Below are 21,046 nucleotides of genomic sequence, written 5' to 3'. Positions count from 1 at the left end.
TTGGAAAATGATCAAAGAAATCATAACCAAATACAATGTCGTAGCAGGGTGCATGTGGTGTTAACGTCGAGGGTTTTCCCAGGATGCTCGGACGAAGATGGAAGCTACAGAGCTACTATGCCAACCCAGGGTTCAGCATGAGTAGTGTGTACCCAAATCAAAAATGTCACCACGGCGACTATCTAGTGACAGAACTCGGGGATGAGAGAACAGGCAGGCACCGGGAACGGCACGTCCAGGATGTAAATAAAAAAACGGAGGGATGAGTTGGCTGGGTTGAGAGGGTGGAGGTTGGAGGGCGGGTTGCAGTGAGGTGGAGTGTGCGGTTGGCGGGTGGGTGGGTGGCGTGAGAGGGCGGTGTTTGTTGAGGGGTGAGGGTGGGAGGAGGGGCGAGCTTCATTCTCGGGATGAGTCGAGGATGGGGGTGTGGCCTGGGTCACCTCGTTAAGGCAGGTGAGGGGGGGGCAGATCTTCCTGATGGGAGGGACGGCATGGACCTCATGTGGGTGGAGTCGGGGCGTTCTGTGGAGCGGGAACGGGAGGCGGGCCGTTCTAGAGCGGGCCGCTGGTCAGCTGATCTGGATCTGGCGTGGTACTCATGTCTGTCCATGGATCCATGGTTCCTGCAAATGTCACGGAGAGAAGGGCATTGCACGTGCTCAGTGGGACCTGGAAATCTGTAGAGGGTTTGTGGAGGGGCAGAGCCAGGGGGCAAGAACACAGCTGGAGCCTAGCTGATTCTGCTGCTATGGCAACAGAAGACTGAGCAGTAGAATCCTGGGTATGTTCTAGAACTGTCTGGAAAACCAGGAAGTGTAAGGCTGAGTAGGAGGAGCTTAGAATCCACCATAGGTGATTTGGCAAAAGTGTGTGATCATTCTGATTAGTCAAATGAGGTTTGTGTGTTTTTATACAAGCCAGGTGAAACTTGCTCGACCCTGTTAAGGTAATGTTCCATAGTGAAAAAAAAGAAGAAAAAAAAAAAAAGAAGAGGGAGTATTTGGCACTGTGATCTTTTGAGAGTGTTTTCTGTCGTGGTCGTCCACAAGCTTCTGGAGAGTGGGAGGAACAAGGTGAGCGTGGTATCTTAGTGGCATCACATCAACATCACATCAACACTGGAGACCAGGAACAGCTCAACCACAACATGACCTTGTGAAGATAATCCACTGCATTGCTAATTGCATTGTTCCAAGTCATTATTAGTACATTCCCATCATCCGTGCACAGGGTGACATCAGGTTAAAACATGCACAACGATAGTCTTGACAATCAGTTCCCATTAATCACATCATACATATTCATAGACTATGCAAATGCTTCGTCATTGTTCTCAGGGGGCGGCCATTTTGTTTTTTTTAGGGAGGCTAAAAACAAACAGCCTTTCGTCACCCAGAAGAAGATCAAGAACAGCATTTGCAGGACAGCCAAACACCAAACACACATAGTGGCTAACGTACAAGGTGAACAAACAGTGACGAGGCCTGTCTGCTAGCGAGGGCAAAGAAACTGTCCAGCAGGGGACAGCAGCATCGTACCAGCATGACCTTAACTAGCCTCGGCAGTTCACAGCTGTTCAGGATGGTGATGGGGGTGATGACGACGGTGATGATGAAGGTCGTAATCATTAGCCCGGGTTTTATAGGTGTGAACGGTAAAGTAGGCGTCTGTCATTAGTCATCCCGCTCATTACAGAGAGGGGGCGGCCCGCCCTGGCTGTGTATTACAGCGAAGGTCCCACGGATGCTGGTAGTTCCAACGCTACAGATCTAGAAGCAGGGTTTGTTCGGGCTATTCCCATGGGATTTCCCCCGAGACCAAACAACTAGGACAGCGGCAACGTGCCGTGCATCCGTAGAAGCAGCCGGAAGGACTGGCCTTGTTCACACCTGAGAGCACAGTGTGGCTAACGCATGCCTCACAAGGTCATTGTAGACCGGGGTCACTGGGGAAGAACCCGAGGCTTTGGACGTTTCTCTTTCCTTCTCTTGCTCTCTCTCTCTCTCTCTCTCTCTCTCTCTCTCTCTCTCTCTCTCTCTCTCTCTCTCTCTCTCTCTCTCTCGAAACTGTAGTTCTTCCGTCGCCGCCCTTCACTCGTTCTCTACCGACACCCGCACCCCCCACTCCTCCGTCGTGTCTCTCTTTCCCTCTTTCTCTCTTTTTCCCCAATCGTCTGGGGAATGGCAGGAGACACTCAGTCACCGTTTGAAGGAGAGAGGGAAATCTACTCCTCTCCTCAGTGACTGCCAAGGGGAAGCCAGCCTTTCTCATTTAATTTCCCTGCCGGCCAGAGGAAAGAAAGAGAGAGAGAGAGAGAGAGAGAGAGAGAGGGGGGGGGGGGGGGGAGGGAATGGAAGGAGACAAAGTGAGAGAGAAAAAGATAGTAAAAAACTGAGAGAAATCGGCAGTAAGACAGAGGGAGAATTACAAAGATAGAGAGAGAGAGAGAGAGAGGGGGAGAGAGAGAAAGAATGAAAGAAAGAAAGAAAGAAAAAGAGAGACGAGCCTCAGGGAAACTTTATGACAGTTTAATACAGTCAGTCACAGAGTACTTGTGACGACTCATCACTTTCCGCCGCCGGAGAGGAAACGCTACAACGCCATGTTGTTTCTGACTGACAGCCAGATGGCAGGGTGTGTGCGCGTGTGCGCGTGTGTGTGTGTACACTCAACCATTTGCAATGCTTCTCTGGGGGCGGGGGGTGCATGCTGAGTGCCTATTTTACTGGCATCAATTGGGGGAAGGGGGGGATTCTGTTTTCATTCCGGTTGCAGGTAACAGCAGAGCAGGTCGGTATTGGACTGAGTGAGCATCTAACCCTGGTCATCCTGGCTCTGCCGGGGACGGTTTAACCGCCACGCTCCCGCCCCCCCCTCCCCCTCCAGTACGAACACAACAACACTGATGACCACAAACACCACTGACCCACTCCCCTCCCACAAAGGACACGGGTACGACACATCGACAGGACACACACATCGTCCGTGACTCACGGACGTCCACGCAGGATCTCCAAGACTCCTGTGTGTGTGTGTGTGTGTTGGTGTTGTCGTTTCCCCTCCCCCGGCTAAAACAACTCCACCCACACGTGTGATGACCTGTTCATTAAAACGGATATCTCCCGTCAGGATATACCGTTTTGTTCGGTCATCGTGTTTTAGAAACAGCGTTTTTTTCCGTCACGTAGCTAACGGACGGACGACAGCCGGACGACGGGAGAGACGTTCCCCACAAGATGGCGGACAAACATCAGAGAGAGAGAGACGCCGTACAGTGAAGCGAGTACCTCTCGTGGTCGTGGTCGGAGGAGTATGCCCCCTCCGAGTAGGCCCTGTTCATCCTGGCGGAGCGCAGTAACCTGACCGCCTCTTCCCGACACAGCGGGTACACGCCGCCACGGTTGCCGTGGCGTCGGCTGGCGAAAGGTAAACACACCGCAGCTGGTCAGTGTTGTCAGCAGGTCAACGAGAACAAGCGGGAGGAGACGGAATGGGAAGCTTGGGGGGGGGGAAGGGGAGATGCTGAGCTGGGAGGGGTGGAGGGTAATTTAGGGGCTGTGGGGTAGAGGGTTGCCAGGGTGGAGGGGGGGGGGGGGTTGGGTAGAGGGTGACCTGGGAACTGGGTTAGAGGGAGTCTCATCTGGGATGGGTGGGTCAGCAACAAATTCTGTCGATCTCCTTCGTTTTGGGTCAACAAAATACACGCCCATCCACTTTCCCTCGCCACGACGACTAACAAGAGTGTTTATCAGATCCTTACGTAAATGGCACCTTACACTGTTCTGTGAATGCCAAGACAACTCTACAGCACCCCTGCTGGACAGTTCCTCACACTACCGATAAACCCTGTCGTTCAAATGCGCACATCTAATGACAATGGCCGTGTTTAGAACGCTCTTAAGAAGCTCTTAGCGTTAAGAGCTTCTTAACGAATCTGGGAAACCCGGCCAATACCAGTCGAGGGACCTGTAAGAACAACTAGCTGATCCTTATTGGTCTACAACGAGGTGGACCGGGTTAGGAAGTTCTATTAGAAGAGCGAGCGTTTCATTATGATGAATGAGCAGAGAGTTTGAACTGACAGTGAAGGGATGAAAGGTATGGCCATCAGGTAATACAGTAACTCACTTGTTCCTGTTCATAACTTGGCCATTTATACTTCATATATGTAAATGTATATACATATATATTTTCCGTCCCACCAGGGAGAAACATATATGTAAACACAACACAGCACACTGTGTTGCTGATGGCATTGGCCCTGGGGCATGGTGCCGTGAGTGTGGTCAGGTGGTGTGGTCAGGTGGTGTGGTCAGGTGGTATGGTGTGGTGAGGTGACTGGATCCTTCCCTCTCTGTAGTCATGGTGATGGACCCAGTGTGCCCCTAGCCATTTGACATCAGTTTTAGTAGTTGTGTCAGCCATGACAGTGGGACAGGCCAGGCGTCGGTGTGTGTTTGAAGAAGGTGACACTGCATGCCACACAGTGCCAGTGCCACCAAACAAACACGGGAGAAGCTGGAAAGATCAGCTTCCTGTCGTGTGGGAGGATGCTGAGGTTGTGGTGTGTGTGAGGGGTTTGAGTGGGGGGGGGGGGTGATGTGGGTTTGGCTGTGGAGGGGGTCAATGGACACACATGCAGGGTGGGGGGGGGGGTAGGGCGGGGGCTCAGGCCGAGGGGGGAGGGGCTACCTGGATTCTTTCAGATGGTCATCGCTAGGCTGAGGAGGATGTCTGAGGCGAGGTAGGGTGAGCAAATGGCTGCAACCACATGGAGGGAGAGAATACACACATGGTTCAATGGAGTACGACGGAGAAGGGAGAACAGAGAAAGAAAGAAAGATGCAGTGAGCGAAAAAGAGAGACTGAGAGCGATGAGAGACGGAGTGAAAGTTGGCGCGGTAAAGAAAGAGAGGCAGAGCACCGGAACACAGGAGGGGTGGCTGGGTGACAGAGAGACAGGAGAAGGCTGGGAGGATGAAGACGGACTTCTAACCCCCTCACATGTCTACACTCTGGTGCCGTAGACATGCTCTGAAGCAACATCCTTCACAACCAGGTCAGAACCCGGGATTCAGACTAATATCAACTCCTCTCATTAAAACTGATTTCTGAGAGACTGTTGCTGTTGAGGGGATTATACCATATACGTATCTCATACAGTACCTTGGGTTCAAATCAGACCATTAAGAATGAACATGTATACCTTGACACATTTCAAATACAATAACAAATATAGCTGATAAAGGGAAGCTTTTAAAACCCACACTCTCCAACGTAAGCAATGTAAGAATTCATCCGTTTCGGAATCAGCTGGGACGTTTTCCAAATCCTCCATTACCAATTTCCGGTGTAATTTTCCACTGTTTTCAATAAATAACACAAAGTCGTTAATTACAGCGCTCTGAGAGACAGTCTGGTGAGTACTGTCACGCACAATCTAGTTAAGTGCACTTCCTGTGTCCAGCGCTGATTTAGGCTGCGCCGCACAAAGATCAAATAAAGTTAATTGGCCTGGAAGGATGTGATGTAGCTGCCTGTATGGCTGCCAGCTCCAGTTTGACTACTCTGAGGCCACATTCAGATTCTCTCAAAATGCAACCTTGCTTCCTTTGTTTCTTCCTTCCTTCATTTCCCCTTCCATCATTCAATCCATCCTTTCCTTCCAACCTGCCTTCCTTCCTTGGACAGCGAGGAAGGGAGGATCCAATTATCATTTTAGGTCCCCTCTAACAGACACATAATGTGGTGATATTTAAACTCGATGGCCCTAATTAAGTGTAAGTGTAATGTGCTCTGCTTATATGGAGAAACGATAACCAGCCTCGGAGCGGAGTAACGACCACGGGCCTGTCGGACTCGGGAGGAGAAAAGGAGAGAGACGAGCGGAGGAGGCGAGCAGGGGAGGAGGAGAGACGAGAGATTGGAGACGAGGGGGTCGGGATGGACCCAGGGTTGGTCAGACCAGAGGTACAGGGGCTGGGTGTGGGGGGGGGAGGGGGGGGCTCATAGTCACCTCTGAGGTGGGGGGACGCTGGGCGACCGCGACCGTGCACGGTTGATATCCGATGAGCGCGAGCAGTGGTTGGATGACATCACCTGCTCTGGCACGGACAATGTGGAGCTCTGGAGGTCCCTGCCGTTCTGACGGAAGTCTGAAAGAAAGGAGCAGAAGGAGGAGGAGAGGAGGGGGAGAAGATGGGGGGGAGAAGAGAGAGAGAGTCAGAAAAGGAGAGAACATGTGGAAAAAGGGGGGAAAGGGAGAGAAAGAGGAAGGAGAGAGATTAACGCGCAGGAAAAAATGCATTTGCTCTGCAACAATGGTTAGTCCATCGCACTTGAAAGAGTTCATTATCCAAAGAGCAGCCGTGTTTAAGGTCAGTGCCTAGCCTCATTAATATTGAGGCAGAGTGTGCAGTGTCAATAAAATGAGTTCAACACAGCCCAGGTGGAGGAGAGTTTACTCATACCTGGTAGTTCAGACTAGTTGAGTAAGAACTTCATATTGTCCTTCTATACTCTGTCTCACACACTTCTATATGCATACTGATGTCAGTGTGTTACCTGACACGACCCCGACACCATCCTCACAGTCGTAGTCTGAGATCTCACTGTCGCTGATCCTCTGGGATCCTGAGGGAGGGTGAGGGGGGGGGGCGGGATGGAGACCGAGAGGATGAGGGGGGGGGCGGGATGGACACAGAGAGGGAGGGATGTGGAGAGAGAAGATTAACGCGATGCATTTGTCCTCGTCTTAGTGACCACACCACGCCTGGTGATGTGGTCACGTGACGTTGGTTTGAACAGTTTTCAGAACATGTAATCCCAATCAAAATGATTCCCCTGCTGTGTTTCGCTCCCTCGCTTTAATCTGAACATCCTAATCTGTCGATGTTTTCCAAAAAAATCTTGCCCCTTTTTTTGTCCTGTCCTAGACTATCCTGTCCTGGACAGAGAGAGCGAGAGAGAAGGGGGTGAGAGAAAGGACACCCCCCCCCCTTCCCTTCCCCACTGCCCTCGTCTCCTGGTGGATCTCTCCCTCCCTCCCTCCCTCTCTCTCTTCTCGGTCACCTCAGTCCTCTCTCTCCTAGCTTCAACTACTCACCCAGGAGCTGCCCTGATGACTGAGACATGTCACTTGAATGTGAACACAAGTTTTCAGACCCAGAATCACTTTCTGGAGGACAAATCCCAGTTCACAGTCAAGACTGTAAATTGGTGTCACTTGAGAGTGACACATCCATTTGTCAATTTACACATGGAGATAGGAGAGAGAGGTGCAGCGCCTACATTTTAAGCAGTATGCTCCAGTCCCATCCCTCTGACTCCTCCCTGCTCTACTGTAGCTTGGGTTCCTTGCCCCGCCCCTCTGTGCTGCCCAGTCAACTTAAATCAACTGGGCACTTGGGCTTTTTCAGAAATGACAAGTGCTGCACTCTGGCAGAGACTCACTCACTCCCTCGCCTAAGAAACTGTTTTAGTGCTCTTTTTTAGAGCTGTCAGCTCTTTCACACACAAACACACACACAAGCACGCACACCCGCACACACATACACACACACCCACACACTAGGAAAAGACCTCAAGAACTTCAGTTTGGTACGCCTTGCTTATACCATTCTAAATTGAGTTTTGTCAGCTTCAGCGAGGGGGATCGAATGTAGACTGTAGACAATGTCATAACTTCAACATGGCCTCAAACACGACATGGCAGGGAAGAAGAAGACCAGATATCTATGCATATTCAAGTGTAGACCCCAGTTTAACTGGGGAACTACGTGTCACTGAAGCACACACACACAGGAAACACGGTCAAATATGTGAGGAACATCCACACACACACACACACACACACACATACACACACACCACCACACAAACACACAGGGACAGGTAAGCCAGGAAGATGGAAGTCAAGAAATAAGCACAGGAGTGTCTTTGTCCGTTTTCCTCAAAGCGGGGGTAAAGTTTGACATGTAAAACAGACGAGGGGAGAGACAAGAGAAGCAGTAGGTCCAGACATCCAGCTGAGTCGACATCGTGGAGGGAGACGGAGATACTGAGGGGACAGAGAGGACCTGAAGTAGGGGCAGGGGTGGCATAAAGCATGTAGCGTGTAGCAGGTAGTTTGGAGGAGAGGGATCAGAGGGGATTATGGGACAGCTGAAGGGAGGTCGGCACGACTGACCTGTTCGCTGCAGGGACAGAAGCAGCAAATGTTGGCAAATACTTGGGGTGCGCTCGGTTTTAGTTTACCCAGCACATCATTGAATCTCTCAATGAAAACTCCCGTGAGTAAATCAAACGCACCTCAAATATACTTTAGATGTTAGGGCAGAAGCTGGGAGAGCTAGAGGAGGGGAGGATTGCCATGCGGGGGGGGGGGGTCATTGGGGGCTTGGGGGCGTTACCTGAGTTGTACGCATACGAGCCTGTGTCTGCAAAGGCAGTGTTGTTGTCGGGGGGGGATAAGAAAACACGTGTCAACACTATATCATTACTAATAGTTTGTATGGTTTATTGTTTCAGCCTTGGGAAGGGTTTTGGCAGCTAGGCGTGGCACACAGTGTTCCAAAGCTGCAGTCCTACCTCACAAGACTTTTTTTCTGAAGTCTGACAGAGAAAAGTCAACAACTCATCTCCAAAGAAGCAAACAGTGTACCAAGTATGCAGCGTGCGTGCGCGCGGGTGCGTGTGTGAGGTACGTACTCTGTAGCCTGCGCGTGGGGCTCTCCCCGTGCGGCTGCCTGCGGTGCGTGTTGGGGGAGGCGCGGGGCAGAGGGACGGAGGACACGTCGTGGGTCTGCAGCTTGTACCAGTGGGACTCGTCATCCAGAAGGGCCGTCTCCAGCTCGATCAGGATCTACGGCGGGAGACACGCGTGTTAGCGCCCACACGTACGCACACATCCACACACGCACACATGTCCACACACCCATGTCCACACACACACACATGCATACCATAGACACACGCACAATAATACTGGGTGCACACACGCAAACACTCAGAGAAAATCAAGCAAGCCGAGATGCACCATAAGCACTCTCTTATTCACGAACTCATTCACGCACTGTCGGACTTGAAATTGACTCGGGGAAAAGGAGTAGAGCAGCCATCCCAGGATTCGGTTCCCCGGACGCGTGTCTTATCTGTGTGCATGTGTTGGGAGGGCACTTCTGTGTGTGTCGGGGGTGGGGGGGTGAGGGTGGGGGGGCAGAGCACGTGTGTGTGCGTCTCACCTCCCCAAGGAACTCGCTCTCCTCTTCGCGGACCCTGGCCTGGTCCCAGAGCGTGATCTCCAGCATGCGCTCCCTGAACTCCCTCCGGTGGACCGGGGAGTACATAAACGTCTGGTTCCATTTGGGCTCTAAGGATTTCTTTACCGTTTTTGTTCTCCTCTTGCTTTTGTCACTGGAGGAACAATAATTCACACTGTTTTTATTTACAACCATGGTAGAATTGACCCCACGAGACAAGTCAACAAACACGACACAGCACAGGACACGGCACTGGTGCATGCTGGGAAGGTGAAAGGTGAATGGCACATGGAGCCCTTCCACTACCTCTTCCTGTCAATATACTTTTTCATGCTCTGAAGTCACTTCCTGGCACGATGTCACTTCCTTCAACATTCCTTTAACCCCTACCCATGGCATACAAGGTAAATGCCTCATTTGAAATGAAATGGCATATGACCTTCAACAACACCTCCAAAAACCATAGACCAAGAATCTCTACCTGGCGACTGTGGGTGAATGGAGATGGACATGGAGAACGTGACCACAGTTCCTGTCCCTCCTCTTACCTTCTGTCGGGGAGGAAGTAGATCTTGACGTAGGGATTCCTGGGGCGGCCATCTTCCCTGGGAGGCAGGTCCTTGGCTCCCAGGATGGTGACGATGAGCTGGTGGCCCACCTTGTCGTACCACAGCTTGACCTGCAGGGGCAGAGTAGAGGCATGTCAGCGTTGGACGCCACGGGTGGGGGGGGGGAGGAGGGTCACTGTCACTGTAGCTCACATGCTTAGAAGGTATTCCTAAAAGCATACATGTTGCGTTGAAACATGATTTGTTGCGTTGAAACAGGATGATTTTACGATTAGGAGTTTCAGAGTTTAGTTCTGAAAAGCCTAAATAAGGACTATTCCTAAACTAAGGACAGTGTAATTCACCTTACATGTTAATGTAAGGTCCGGGGTGTGGTCATCTACAGGACCGTGTGTGTGTCATGTCCCAGCTGCCTACACTGCAGTGGATTCTATTGTGTTTCCATTGCAGCTGGGGGACAGGAATCTGCTGTGTTCAGAGTGTCTAATGGAAGCTCCCGGAATGAATGAGAGGGAAGCGGACCTGAGTGAATCTGAAGCTGAGGATAGAGAATGTAGCAATGTCTCAGTCATGCTGGATATGAGAAAGGAGAGAAGTATGGCTGCCACAGCTCACTTAGAAGTCATAACGAAACCAAACGACCACAAATCAACTCTACCGAAAGGAAAATATTAAGCCAAATACAAATAAAAAATGTAAACTTCTAAGCCCATACTTGCTGATGTCAATGAGTATGAGAGTGGTCTTCATCGTTTGAAGCTGAAAGTTGTGTATCTACACATGCAGCAACGCTGTAGGGAGCTTTCACAACACGCCACCCCCAGTCCAGCCCCCTGAGGACAGCACACACCACAGCAGGGTTGAGGTCAAACAAATTGTACCGTGACACTAAAACTTGAAACATCTGACTTTCACGGTTCCTGGGTGCAATGGGCAAACAACGTTCTGAGGTTTCCGAGGATCCTAACAAAATCCTTTCATATCAGTTTAGGTTCTATATTTTTGGAGGGTTCCTCAATAGAATTGTCCTAAATAGTGGGCCTTTACCTAAGGTTACTTCCCGTTAAAGTGTTTCCCCTGGAATCTGGAAATCAGCTCGATACATAAACACTATGCTACAGTCTACTTTAATACTGCATCCTTCACTTTAATGCCACAACCTTGCTTCTGTAAGTGGAGCATAACAGGGCTTCTTAAAGTTCACCAGCAGATCTGCCCAGGGATGCTGGCTCCAAGGGTACAAACACACGGCACCTATTTTTATCCTTCGCACTTCCTGTCTGTGAAATATTACACTGTGTTCTAGCACCTCCAAATGAGAAAACCCACAGTGTATTCTGTATTAGTACAGATCTTCTCTACCGTACATTAAACTCTAAACCAACAGTGAGGTGTAAGAGCAAACTTAGCGACGCATCCAACACACACTTACTCATACACACACACACAGACTGTTTCTATTCTTACATGTACTGTACCGCGCCTGACGGGGTTCTGCTAAGATGGCTCACACAAACTTTTGACAGGTAGGAGACGTGGATTGAGAGAAAGAGAGGCTGCCTCAGAGAGAGCCGTGAGAGAAGCCCTACAGACAAATCAGGTCAGGGTTCAGCCAGCTAGCCTGCTTAGCCAGCAGAGTTTCTCCCTGTTAGTTCTGGATTTCAGGTACAATTTGCTTTTTCATTCGCTTTTCTCGACATAGGAAAATGCCCTCAGTTTAAAGGAAGAAGCAAGTCAGTTTATCTTCCCATGCCATGAAAACATTCACCCTTTCAAACCACTTGAAAACATTATTTTCTTATCGTCCCATCTTCAAATAGGGACTTAATCAACTCAGACACCAATCAACAATATTTACAGGTATAAAGGGTCTGCTTTCATGCACCATGAAAAAATAATCGGATTTATTTGTCCGGCATAAGACTGTTGATGTAAAAGATTCAAGGAGACACCCTGCTACATTGCCAAAGGCAGGTAGCTAATCTTAAAGGTACTTTCAGCATAAATAAAAAACACGCTGACGAATACTTATGAACGCAGGAAATATGCCGGTGCTAGAGGATCTATCTGGCAACGGGAGAGTGTCTCTCTGAAATATTAGATTGATATGTCATGCAATATGTTTTCCAGCATATCATGACATGATTGTGTTAATACGGCACTAATGGGCATCAACGTAATAACATCATAATGCAATAACGTAATAACTTAATTTCAAAACAGCATAGCAATAATGATACAAGAAGTATTCGTCGAATAAAACAATACAAATCATAGAATGCATTCATTTCTAATAGCAAGAGCAACAACCACAACCACACGTTGCATTTTAGGGGAAAGCTGAGAAGCGGCCATTTCCCTGGGTATGCATTTCCCAGCATGGACACAGAGAGCCCAGAGATGGGAGCGGAGCAGAGGGGGCTGTCAGACCGGGTCTTTACCTGCACCCTAGGGACATAAGGCGCTGCTCTTCTGCTTAGGCTTTGGCTCTGGGTAAGCAAAATTAAACAACAAAGAAACAAAATGCAATAAAAAAACAAACACGCCACAAACACAACAACAACAACAACAGCAGGACAACAACACAATGACATCTCGAGCAGGAGGTTCAATTGTTATTAGTATCTTCTTCTTTTTTTGTGTGCGGTGTACAGTTCCTTTGTTCATTTATGTCAATCAGTGTCTCCGATTCCCTGGTGTGTTTGGGCGTTATTGTCTGGGAGCCTGTGGGTCCTGGTTCCCCTCTAAGACAACCCACTCAGACTCCAGCTGAAATATTAGTGATGCTCATTATAATTAAACATTCCCTTCTCTCTGCTTCGTGGAACACAACTTCTCTAATCAACTGCCCCGGCATCACAATGACGCCATTCCAATTGTTCCACCTAACACAACAACGAAAAAAAGAGGCATATTTCGATTAATAACTGCACCAAATTAGTCTGTACAGGTATAATGGCTGCAGAATATTATCCAAGGCTGTGCAGTCTGATTCTTTTGTTTGTGCTTCAAGGTCAGCCCCATTCACAGAAGCAGAGAAGTTCTGAAGCCCTGTGTGCAGGGCTACAGGTGGAGACTGCAGACATGACGGCTGGCTGGTGATAGGCTGAGAAGCCTTACATGCGTCATAAGTAGAGGAGACATTCCCCGGGGGGAGGGGGGGAGAGGAGGGGGGGGAGGAGTCTGTGCTACCAGATTGTTCTCGCCGAGCTCGTGCTCTCATACGGAGAACTGTAGAAGACGAAGATGAAATCATCTCAGCAGCACTAAGACAACAACACGGAACAGCACGGTGCCCATCAAACCCTCCCCTCCCTCTCCCCCTCTTACATCTCATCACATCTCCTTCCCTTCCCTCCCTCCCTTCCTTCCCTCCCTCCCTCCCTCCCTCCCTCCCTCTTGTCGTTCGCTTCGTTTCCTTCTCAAGTTACTAAAGCAGCTTGCTGTCACGCCGGTCCACATGCAACACGGCACTTTCAGGAGTCCCTTTTTTTCCCAAACCTTTCGAATGAGGAGGGTCCGTGGAGAGACGGGCGTACTGAGCTTTGGACTGAGTGACTTGTGAAGCCCGAGCACCAGGCCAACAAGTTCCAAATACGACAGCAGTGGAGAGCGATAACAAAGACCCGGAGGTGATGCTGTGTATTCCCTGTGTGGAGCCCCCCGATCCCACGTGGACCAACGCTCGTTGTTCTAGCCAGTTAATGCTTGTTGATGTCAAAAGTGCCCCCAGGTGCATTGTGGGTACTTACTGAGAGCTGCCCTGACATGTACTGGGGCGCGTCCCTCAGGACGCTGGGGCTCATGGGAGACGTGACGGAGATGGAGGGGCGGTCCATCTTCTGGGACTCAAAGGAACTCGAACCTGTCACGGCAGCGAGGACCATCACATCAGGATCAAATATGACATTCAGGTTCCAAGTGATTGATTCTGGTTTATGGGAAATGTAAGTGGATTTGGTCAATTAACATGCAGAGAAGGGGAAGAGAGGAGGCAGAGAGTAGAGAGAGAGGGGAGAGAGAGAGAGAGAGAGAGAGAGAGAGAGAGAGAGAGAGAGAGAGAGAGAGAGAGAGAGAGAGAGAGAGAGAGAGAGAGAGAGAGAGAAAGCAGGCGAGGTAGCATCACCTCTCCTGAGATTTGAGTGGAGTGATATTTCTAGGTTAAGAAATTGTCTAGAAAGTTCTTAGAAAGGTACAGAAAGACAACCAGACCGAGACGACTCACTTGATTCCAGTTGTGCATGTGTGCTGTCTGGTATCCTAGGAATATCTCTGAAAACACAGAGAGAGAGAGGCAAGGAGGTGGGAGGAGAGAGAAAAAAACAGGCGAGGAGGTGGGAGGAGAGAGAAAAAAACAGGTCAAATATGGAAACATTCTGAGGTCTATGTGGTCTATGCACCGTCTCCTCTTTGAAACAACTACGCCTATAGGCCAGAAGGTTGTTGTAAGGTCTTACCCTATAGGTCGAGAGACCACCAGCTCCACCTGGGGCTCAGGTTTGGACTCAAGGATAATATTGTAAACTTCTTTAAACGTGGCTCCTTGTAAATGCCTTCCATTCCACTCCAACACTTGGTCACCTATAAGGGACACACACACACACACATCATTACAGCACAGTACACCCTGTCTCAGGGTCCATGTGTCTGGAACATAAGACTGGCTCAAACCATATCATACCTGTTCTACTGGTCAGTGTGCAGGTGTGTTGGGTGTGTACCTGTTCTACTGGTCAGTGTGCAGGTGTGTTGGGTGTGTACCTGGTCGAAGGTGGCCCACTGTGTCCGCCAGGCTTCCTCTTCTGACCTTGGTGATGAAAGCACACAGCCGGCCCGACTCTGTGATCTTCCCACCCACCACCTGGGGAGGGTCACACAGGTCACACATGTCACACATGTCACACAGGTCACACAGGTCACACAGGTCACACAGGTCACACAGGTCACACAGGTCACACATGTCACACAGGTCACACAGGTCACACATGTCACACAGGTCACACATGTCACACAGGTCACACAGGTCACACATGTCACACAGGTCACACATGTCACACAGGTCACACATGTCACACAGGTCACACATGTCACACATGTCACACATGTCACACAGGTCACACATGTCACACATGTCACACATGTCACACAGGTCACACAGGTCACACATGTCACACATGTCACACAGGTCACACATGTCACACATGTCACACAGGTCACACATGTCACACAGGTCACACATGTCACACATGTCACACATGTCACACATGTCACACAGGTCACACAGGTCACACATGTCACACAGGTCACACATGTCACACAGGTCACACAGGTCACACAGGTCACACAGGTCACACATGTCACACAGGTCACACAGGTCACACATGTCACACAGGTCACACAGGTCACACAGGTCACACAGGTCACACATGTCACACAGGTCACACAGGTCACACATGTCACACAGGTCACACAGGTCACACATGTCACACAGGTCACACAGGTCACACATGTCACACAGGTCACGACACTTCACCTCAACTCAGCCAATACAAATTCAATTACGTGTGACTTTTACTTTGTTTCTTGTTTCTTGTTGTTTGCATCAGTGTTGACTCTCTTGTGGAGACTGACCCATTGCTGTCATTGCACTTGGTTGCAAGTTGCTTTATATATTTGGCTGTATTTGCAAATAGTATTTAACCCAGGCTAGCTTCAGACTAGGTGGCCTAACTACAGAATAAATACAAGTGGATCTGATACTGGAATATCAGGCAGTGCAACCAAACTCTTTAGACATGTCCCTTCAATCACTCTGTAGAGTAGACAGGGTTGTACAGTATTATGTTCGAAAATCCTGGACACCTCCCGGATTGAATGAGGCCATACAGTAATTCTGACCCAACAGAGCACCTAGCAGAGAGCTGATTCAGTCAGCTTTGCACCAATCCCTATGATGTCATACATTCACCCATCGCCTGCAAGGTCTTTTATTCTTTGATGACAAAAAGGATAACATGTTATGGGTCAATGAAAAAAGTACATCTCTTTTAAGTGTGTGTATATGTGTGCATGTGTGCGTGTCCATGCCTGTGTGTGTGTGTTGCGTGCAAATGCGTGTGTGTGTTGTCAGTACATGTCTGCCTGTATAAGTGTGTGTGTTCTCCCCGGGGCCTGCTCTGGTGCTCTCCATGGTGCTGAAAGTCCCCAGACCTGCAGGGCAGAGCTGTGTTGTAAAAGCTTGGGCCGCTCTCTCTCTGTGGGCATCAGTCTAATAAAACCCCTCTTAATGGCAGCTGAATGCCAACATACAAAGGAGCTTAGGGAGGTCCGCCAGATGAAATGGTTTTATGTAACAAGCTTGGGCCTGCAAGAGGAGATGAAGGGAGGGGAAGGGAGGGGAGGAGAGGAGAGGAGAGGAGAGAGGCTGGAGTGGACAACCTAGCTGGCAGTTTGGCTGACTGGTTATTTGGTTGACTGGTTGGCTGGTTGTCTTGCTGCTGTTGCTGAGATGACAGAAAGGCACTGGCCAGTCACAAACATGGCCATTCAGGATGTTCATTCAATCAGTAATGATTTTCTCATCTTGCCACTCTCCTGTTCTATCCTGATGGGCTCTCTTTCTCTGTCTCTCTCTCTCTGTCTCTCTCTCTCTCTCGTTTCTTTCTTTCTCTCTTTTTCTCTCTCCCTATCCCTTCCCCTCTCTCTCTCTTTCTTTCCTCTCTTTCTCTCTCCCTCCCTCTCTCTGTCTCTCTCCCACTCTCACACTCTCTATCTCTCTCTCACACACACTCTCTCTTCCTCTCTCATTCTCTCTCTCTCTCTCTCTCTCTCTCTCTCTCTCTCTCTCTCTCTCTCTCTCTCTCTCTCTCTCTCTCTCTCTCTCTCTCTCTCTCTCTCTCTCTCTCTCTCTCTCTCTCTCACTCTCACAGTCTCTCTCCCTCTCTCACCGTCTCTCCTTCTCTCTCTCTCTCTCTCTCCCTCTCTCACCGTCTCTCAGTCTCTCTCTCACCCTTCCTCTCCCTCTCTAAAGACCTCTAAGGACTCCATAGAAGGAAGGAACCACATGCCTCTATCTCCGACCACATGGTGATCTGGGATGAGGCCGTGGGTAGAGGCAGCTCTGCAGGGAGTTTAGAAAGGCCAGGCTTTAACATCACAAGGGCACCCGCTACTGTGTATTGACTGAATTAGGACAAGAGTGGACGGATATGGAGTAATATTCAATAGTTTGACTATTATGCAAACTGGATTTTACCAGGGAGACTGAAAGGGTCACAGTGATCTGTTTGTGGCCAGTGGAGCGAGAAATGTAGTTCATTAAAACGGTTCAGATTGAGCATGTTTGGAAAACTGTTCAATATCAAACACACTCCATTAATATCAATCAGTTCGCTAATTAGGATGCTAATGAATATTTATATTGAATAAAACAATAGAGTAATCAATCACTTGCAGCCAAGGGTTGCCTAACAGCCAAATATCTCTTTGAAATGACACTGTGTTTGTGCATGTACATGTGTGTGTGTGTGTGTGTGTGTGTGTGTATGTGTGTGATTATGCATGTGTGTGTGTAACCAGACAGGTCCTCACCTTCAGTCCCAGCAACGCTCCCGAGTCTGGTGGCACGCTGCCATCCTTGAGACGCTTGTTGAGCAAGATCCGACCAATCAAACGATCACCATCTTTGGAAGGTTGCCATGTCACCGGGTGCTACAAGGTTAGCAACAACACGCACACACACACAGACGTGTTTTACGACAGATTCGCAAGACATCAGATTACTTCAATAAAAACACATGCCATCATGATACTGATAGTTGTGGGGTGTAGGAGATGTGTATGTGGGGGGGTGTTGGGGTAAGACGAGGAGAGGGGAATATAATTCAATGTCATTTTTTAGGAGGGAAGGATCACACAAACCCTGTTGGTTTATCTAATCTGCTCATTAGGGCTCTTTAGCGTTACTGTTTCAGATTACGTAATCTGGATTTTCTTCAGGATTACTGGATGTCCCAATTAGATAATATGAGGCAAATTAAATTGTATCCTAATTTATCATAAAATGCCCCCTGCAGAAGCACAACCAAAGCGTGTCGTAAAGTTCAGTAACAGGAGTCTGTTTTCTGTTGTCTAATAGCAATGTCAATATATAGGGGATTATTTTTGTAGCGTACATAAGATATTCAGCAGAGACAGAATACTTTGTTCTGTCTGTGACTGAGTTTTTAAGTGCATGGTCATTATCCTCAGCAGTTTGTGTGACCCTGCCAACATGGAGGTGCACTGGGGAGAGATGAATGCAGAGTTCCATGCAAAGTAGAGCAGGAAGCCCCAGCCTCACATCTTCCTCTATCCCAGCCCTAGTCTTAGTCCTATCCCAGCCCTAGTCTTAGTCCTATGATAGCCCTAGTCTTAGTCCTATCCCAGCCCTAGTCTTAGTCCTATCCCAGCCCTAGTCTTAGTCCTATGCTAGCCCTAGTCTTAGTCCTATCCCAGCCCTAGTCTTAGTCCTATCCCAGCCCTAGTCTTAGTCCTATGCTAGCCCTAGTCTTAGTCCTATCCCAGCCCTAGTCTTAGTCCTATCCCAGCCCTAGTCTTAGTCCTATGCTAGCCCTAGTCTTAGTCCTATCCCAGCCCTAGTCTTAGTCCTATCCCAGCCCTAGTCTTAGTCCTATGCCAGCCCTAGTCTTAGTCCTATCCCAGCCCTAGTCTTAGTCCTATCCCAGCCCTAGTCTTAGTCCTATGCTAGCCCTAGTCTTAGTCCTATCCCAGCCCTAGTCTTAGTCCTATCCCAGCCCTTGCCTTAGTCCTATCCCAGCCCTAGTCTTAGTCCTATGCCAGCCCTAGTCTTAGTCCTATCCCAGCCCTAGTCTTAGTCATATCCCGGGATAATCTTAGTCCTATCCCAGCCCTAGTCTTAGTCCTATCCCAGCCCTAGTCTTAGTCCTATGCTAGCCCTAGTCTTAGTCCTATCCCAGCCCTAGTCTTAGTCCTATCCCAGCCCTTGCCTTAGTCCTATCCCAGCCCTAGTCTTAGTCCTATGCCAGCCCTAGTCTTAGTCCTATCCCAGCCCTAGTCTTAGTCATATCCCGGGATAATCTTAGTCCTATCCCAGCCCTAGCCATAGTCCTATCCCAGCCGTAGTCTTAGTCCTATGCCAGCCCTAGTCTTAGTGCTACCCATCCCTAGTCTTAGTCCTATCCCAAACTTAGTCCTATCTTGAACTAAGCCATAGTCCTATCCCATCCCTACCTGTAGTACTGTCTCAGTCTCTAGCCTAGGTTTAGCCTTAATTCCAGCCCAAGCACCTACCCCAACCCTAGTTCTAGCCCCAGCACCCCACCCCCCTCCCCCAAAAACCCTGCTTCCACCAGAGCTGATGTGAGTTTGGGACCAGCCTTGCTTCACCGCTCCGCTACACACACACACTACAGCTCTCAAGTGGAACACTCAAACATGAGGAGAGAGAAACCAGATCAGTAGGGAGCCGACCCCCCAAGACCATGAAGGACACAGACGCACGCCACCCGGATGAAGAAGGAGAAAACAAAGTTTACGTCACACGTGACAGCGGACAGGGGAAAAAAGAAAAACTTTTTTTTTTTTTCAGTGCAAAACAAATCCAACTGTCCTTGGTCTAGAGTATGCTCGTTTGATGTTTTGAGAGTAAAGTGAACTGGGGGTGGGGGTGCTTTGGACGAGGTCGTTTTTGTTTGTGTGTGTGTTTGTAGCTGCAGGGGTGGGGGTCATGACAGCTAGGAGAAGGAACCTGTGTTAGAGGCGTCCATGACAAATTAAGATGATCGCCAGGTCACTAGAACTCTGAGAGTGACTGACATGCAGCTGGAGTTGATCCAGTGTGCAATAACAAACAGAAAGGGTTCAGTTTGGTCTTTTGAAACATAACGGTGCAAGACTAGTCTTTGTAGGGAACAAACAGCAGAGCAAGCAAGAGGCACCACAACACTTCCTCATTAGGCCACACCCAGCAAAGGTGCAGTCAATCACAAAAACAAAAAAAAACAATCAAGGGGGAGCTCAAGGGGAATTAATATTCAAACCAACCAAAGAAAACAAAAACATAAACAAACATCTCACCTACTCACAATCAGTGACAGATATCAACAGAGACTGGATGAGGTAGGTCAATAACTCACAACTCAAAAACAAAAGGGAGAGAATGCAGGCTAGATGAGTTGGCGGTACCTTCTCATGGCTATGGCTATGGTCCTCATTTAGGGTAGTACTACTGCACGTGTCAACACCAGAGTCTTTAACGGGGGGCTCACACCACTCCATGTCCTCTTCAAAGGAGTGGCCCCCAAAGCGAACCATTTTCTTTTGCCTCTCAGATAAGGGCTGTGTCGGGTCGGACATAAATGCCTGCTCAAATGTTTTTCTTTTTCCCCACTGACTGCCCCCTACAGGTGTGGGATAGAAACAGAAAGAAAAACAGAAAGACACGTGCGAGAGGTGTAAATAAAACAAAGAAAAACATGAGATGTCAGAGAGGGGGTGGGTGGGGGGGTGGGGTAGAGGGGAAGGGAGGGGGGAGGGGGGGGAGGGGGCGAGGACAGGACTCCGCATGTCTCACCAAAGACATTGGGGAGGCCTCACTGCTGTGCCAGGAAGAATGGTCCCACCAGTGGCCATCCAAATCTCCTGTGGACGGACCACACACACACACGCGCGCGCACACGCACACATGCAGACGCACAAGCAAGCGTAGGCACACACACGCACGCACACAAAGACACATTCGGGCACACGCAAGCACACGTACACGCGCATACACATATACATGCATGATGAGCACCAGCACACACACACACACACATACACACACGCACACACAAAAGAGAGAACAGCGATAGGAACCAGTGAGGATACAAGAAAAAAATCACACACAAACTCACCCACACCAGACACGGACACACGCATACACAGATATATATTTGTTCAATCAAGTCACACACACACACACTTAGGGGACTTGAGCCCAGGTACCAAATACGCACACACCTGAAGTACATTTGAGATGCTTTATGCAGACACAGACATTCTCACAGTTAAGTGTTCTCGCCATTCCAGCTCCTCTGCTCCCTCCATCTCTCTCTCCGGAGGAAAGGGATGGAGGGATGGAGGGATGGAGGAGAGGGCAGGTCGCAGGCAGCCCAGGTCTCACACCTCATATATAATTCATCCGTGTTTCCTCTC

General features: G+C 49.3%; 1 protein-coding gene across 18 annotated transcripts in view; it reads right to left on the bottom strand.

Annotated features, from left to right (window-relative positions):
* The window catches only part of LOC134023204 (regulating synaptic membrane exocytosis protein 2-like), a 57,716-nt gene extending 37,113 nt beyond the window's left edge, over window positions 1-20,603 (bottom strand). For 7 of the 18 annotated variants that reach the window (XM_062465109.1, XM_062465111.1, XM_062465115.1 and 4 more), the window contains exons 1-15: window positions 20,424-20,554; window positions 17,420-17,539; window positions 14,591-14,690; window positions 14,287-14,410; window positions 14,055-14,101; window positions 13,582-13,694; window positions 12,271-12,318; window positions 9,809-9,939; window positions 9,243-9,435; window positions 8,710-8,863; window positions 8,412-8,438; window positions 6,565-6,633; window positions 6,017-6,155; window positions 3,288-3,416; window positions 441-623 (exon numbers count right to left, since the gene is read on the bottom strand). In XM_062465109.1, the coding sequence (XP_062321093.1) occupies window positions 441-623; window positions 3,288-3,416; window positions 6,017-6,155; window positions 6,565-6,633; window positions 8,412-8,438; window positions 8,710-8,863; window positions 9,243-9,435; window positions 9,809-9,939; window positions 12,271-12,318; window positions 13,582-13,694; window positions 14,055-14,101; window positions 14,287-14,410; window positions 14,591-14,690; window positions 17,420-17,539; window positions 20,424-20,432 (1,586 nt within the window). In that variant the 5' untranslated portion in view covers window positions 20,433-20,554. Of the gene's footprint in view, window positions 1-440; window positions 624-3,287; window positions 3,417-6,016; window positions 6,156-6,564; window positions 6,634-8,411; window positions 8,439-8,709; window positions 8,864-9,242; window positions 9,436-9,808; window positions 9,940-12,270; window positions 12,319-13,581; window positions 13,695-14,054; window positions 14,102-14,286; window positions 14,411-14,590; window positions 14,691-17,419; window positions 17,540-20,035; window positions 20,247-20,423 lie in introns of those variants that run through there. The other 11 variants (XM_062465121.1, XM_062465129.1, XM_062465130.1 and 8 more) reach the window with 8 other exon arrangements.
* Between the last annotated feature and the right edge of the window lie 443 nt (window positions 20,604-21,046).

The sequence above is a fragment of the Osmerus eperlanus genome, chromosome 7, assembly GCF_963692335.1.
Source record: "Osmerus eperlanus chromosome 7, fOsmEpe2.1, whole genome shotgun sequence".
Lineage (NCBI taxonomy): Eukaryota > Metazoa > Chordata > Actinopteri > Osmeriformes > Osmeridae > Osmerus > Osmerus eperlanus.
The sequence above is the reverse complement of the archived record's forward strand: the minus strand, read 5'-3'. Positions and strand labels throughout refer to the sequence as shown.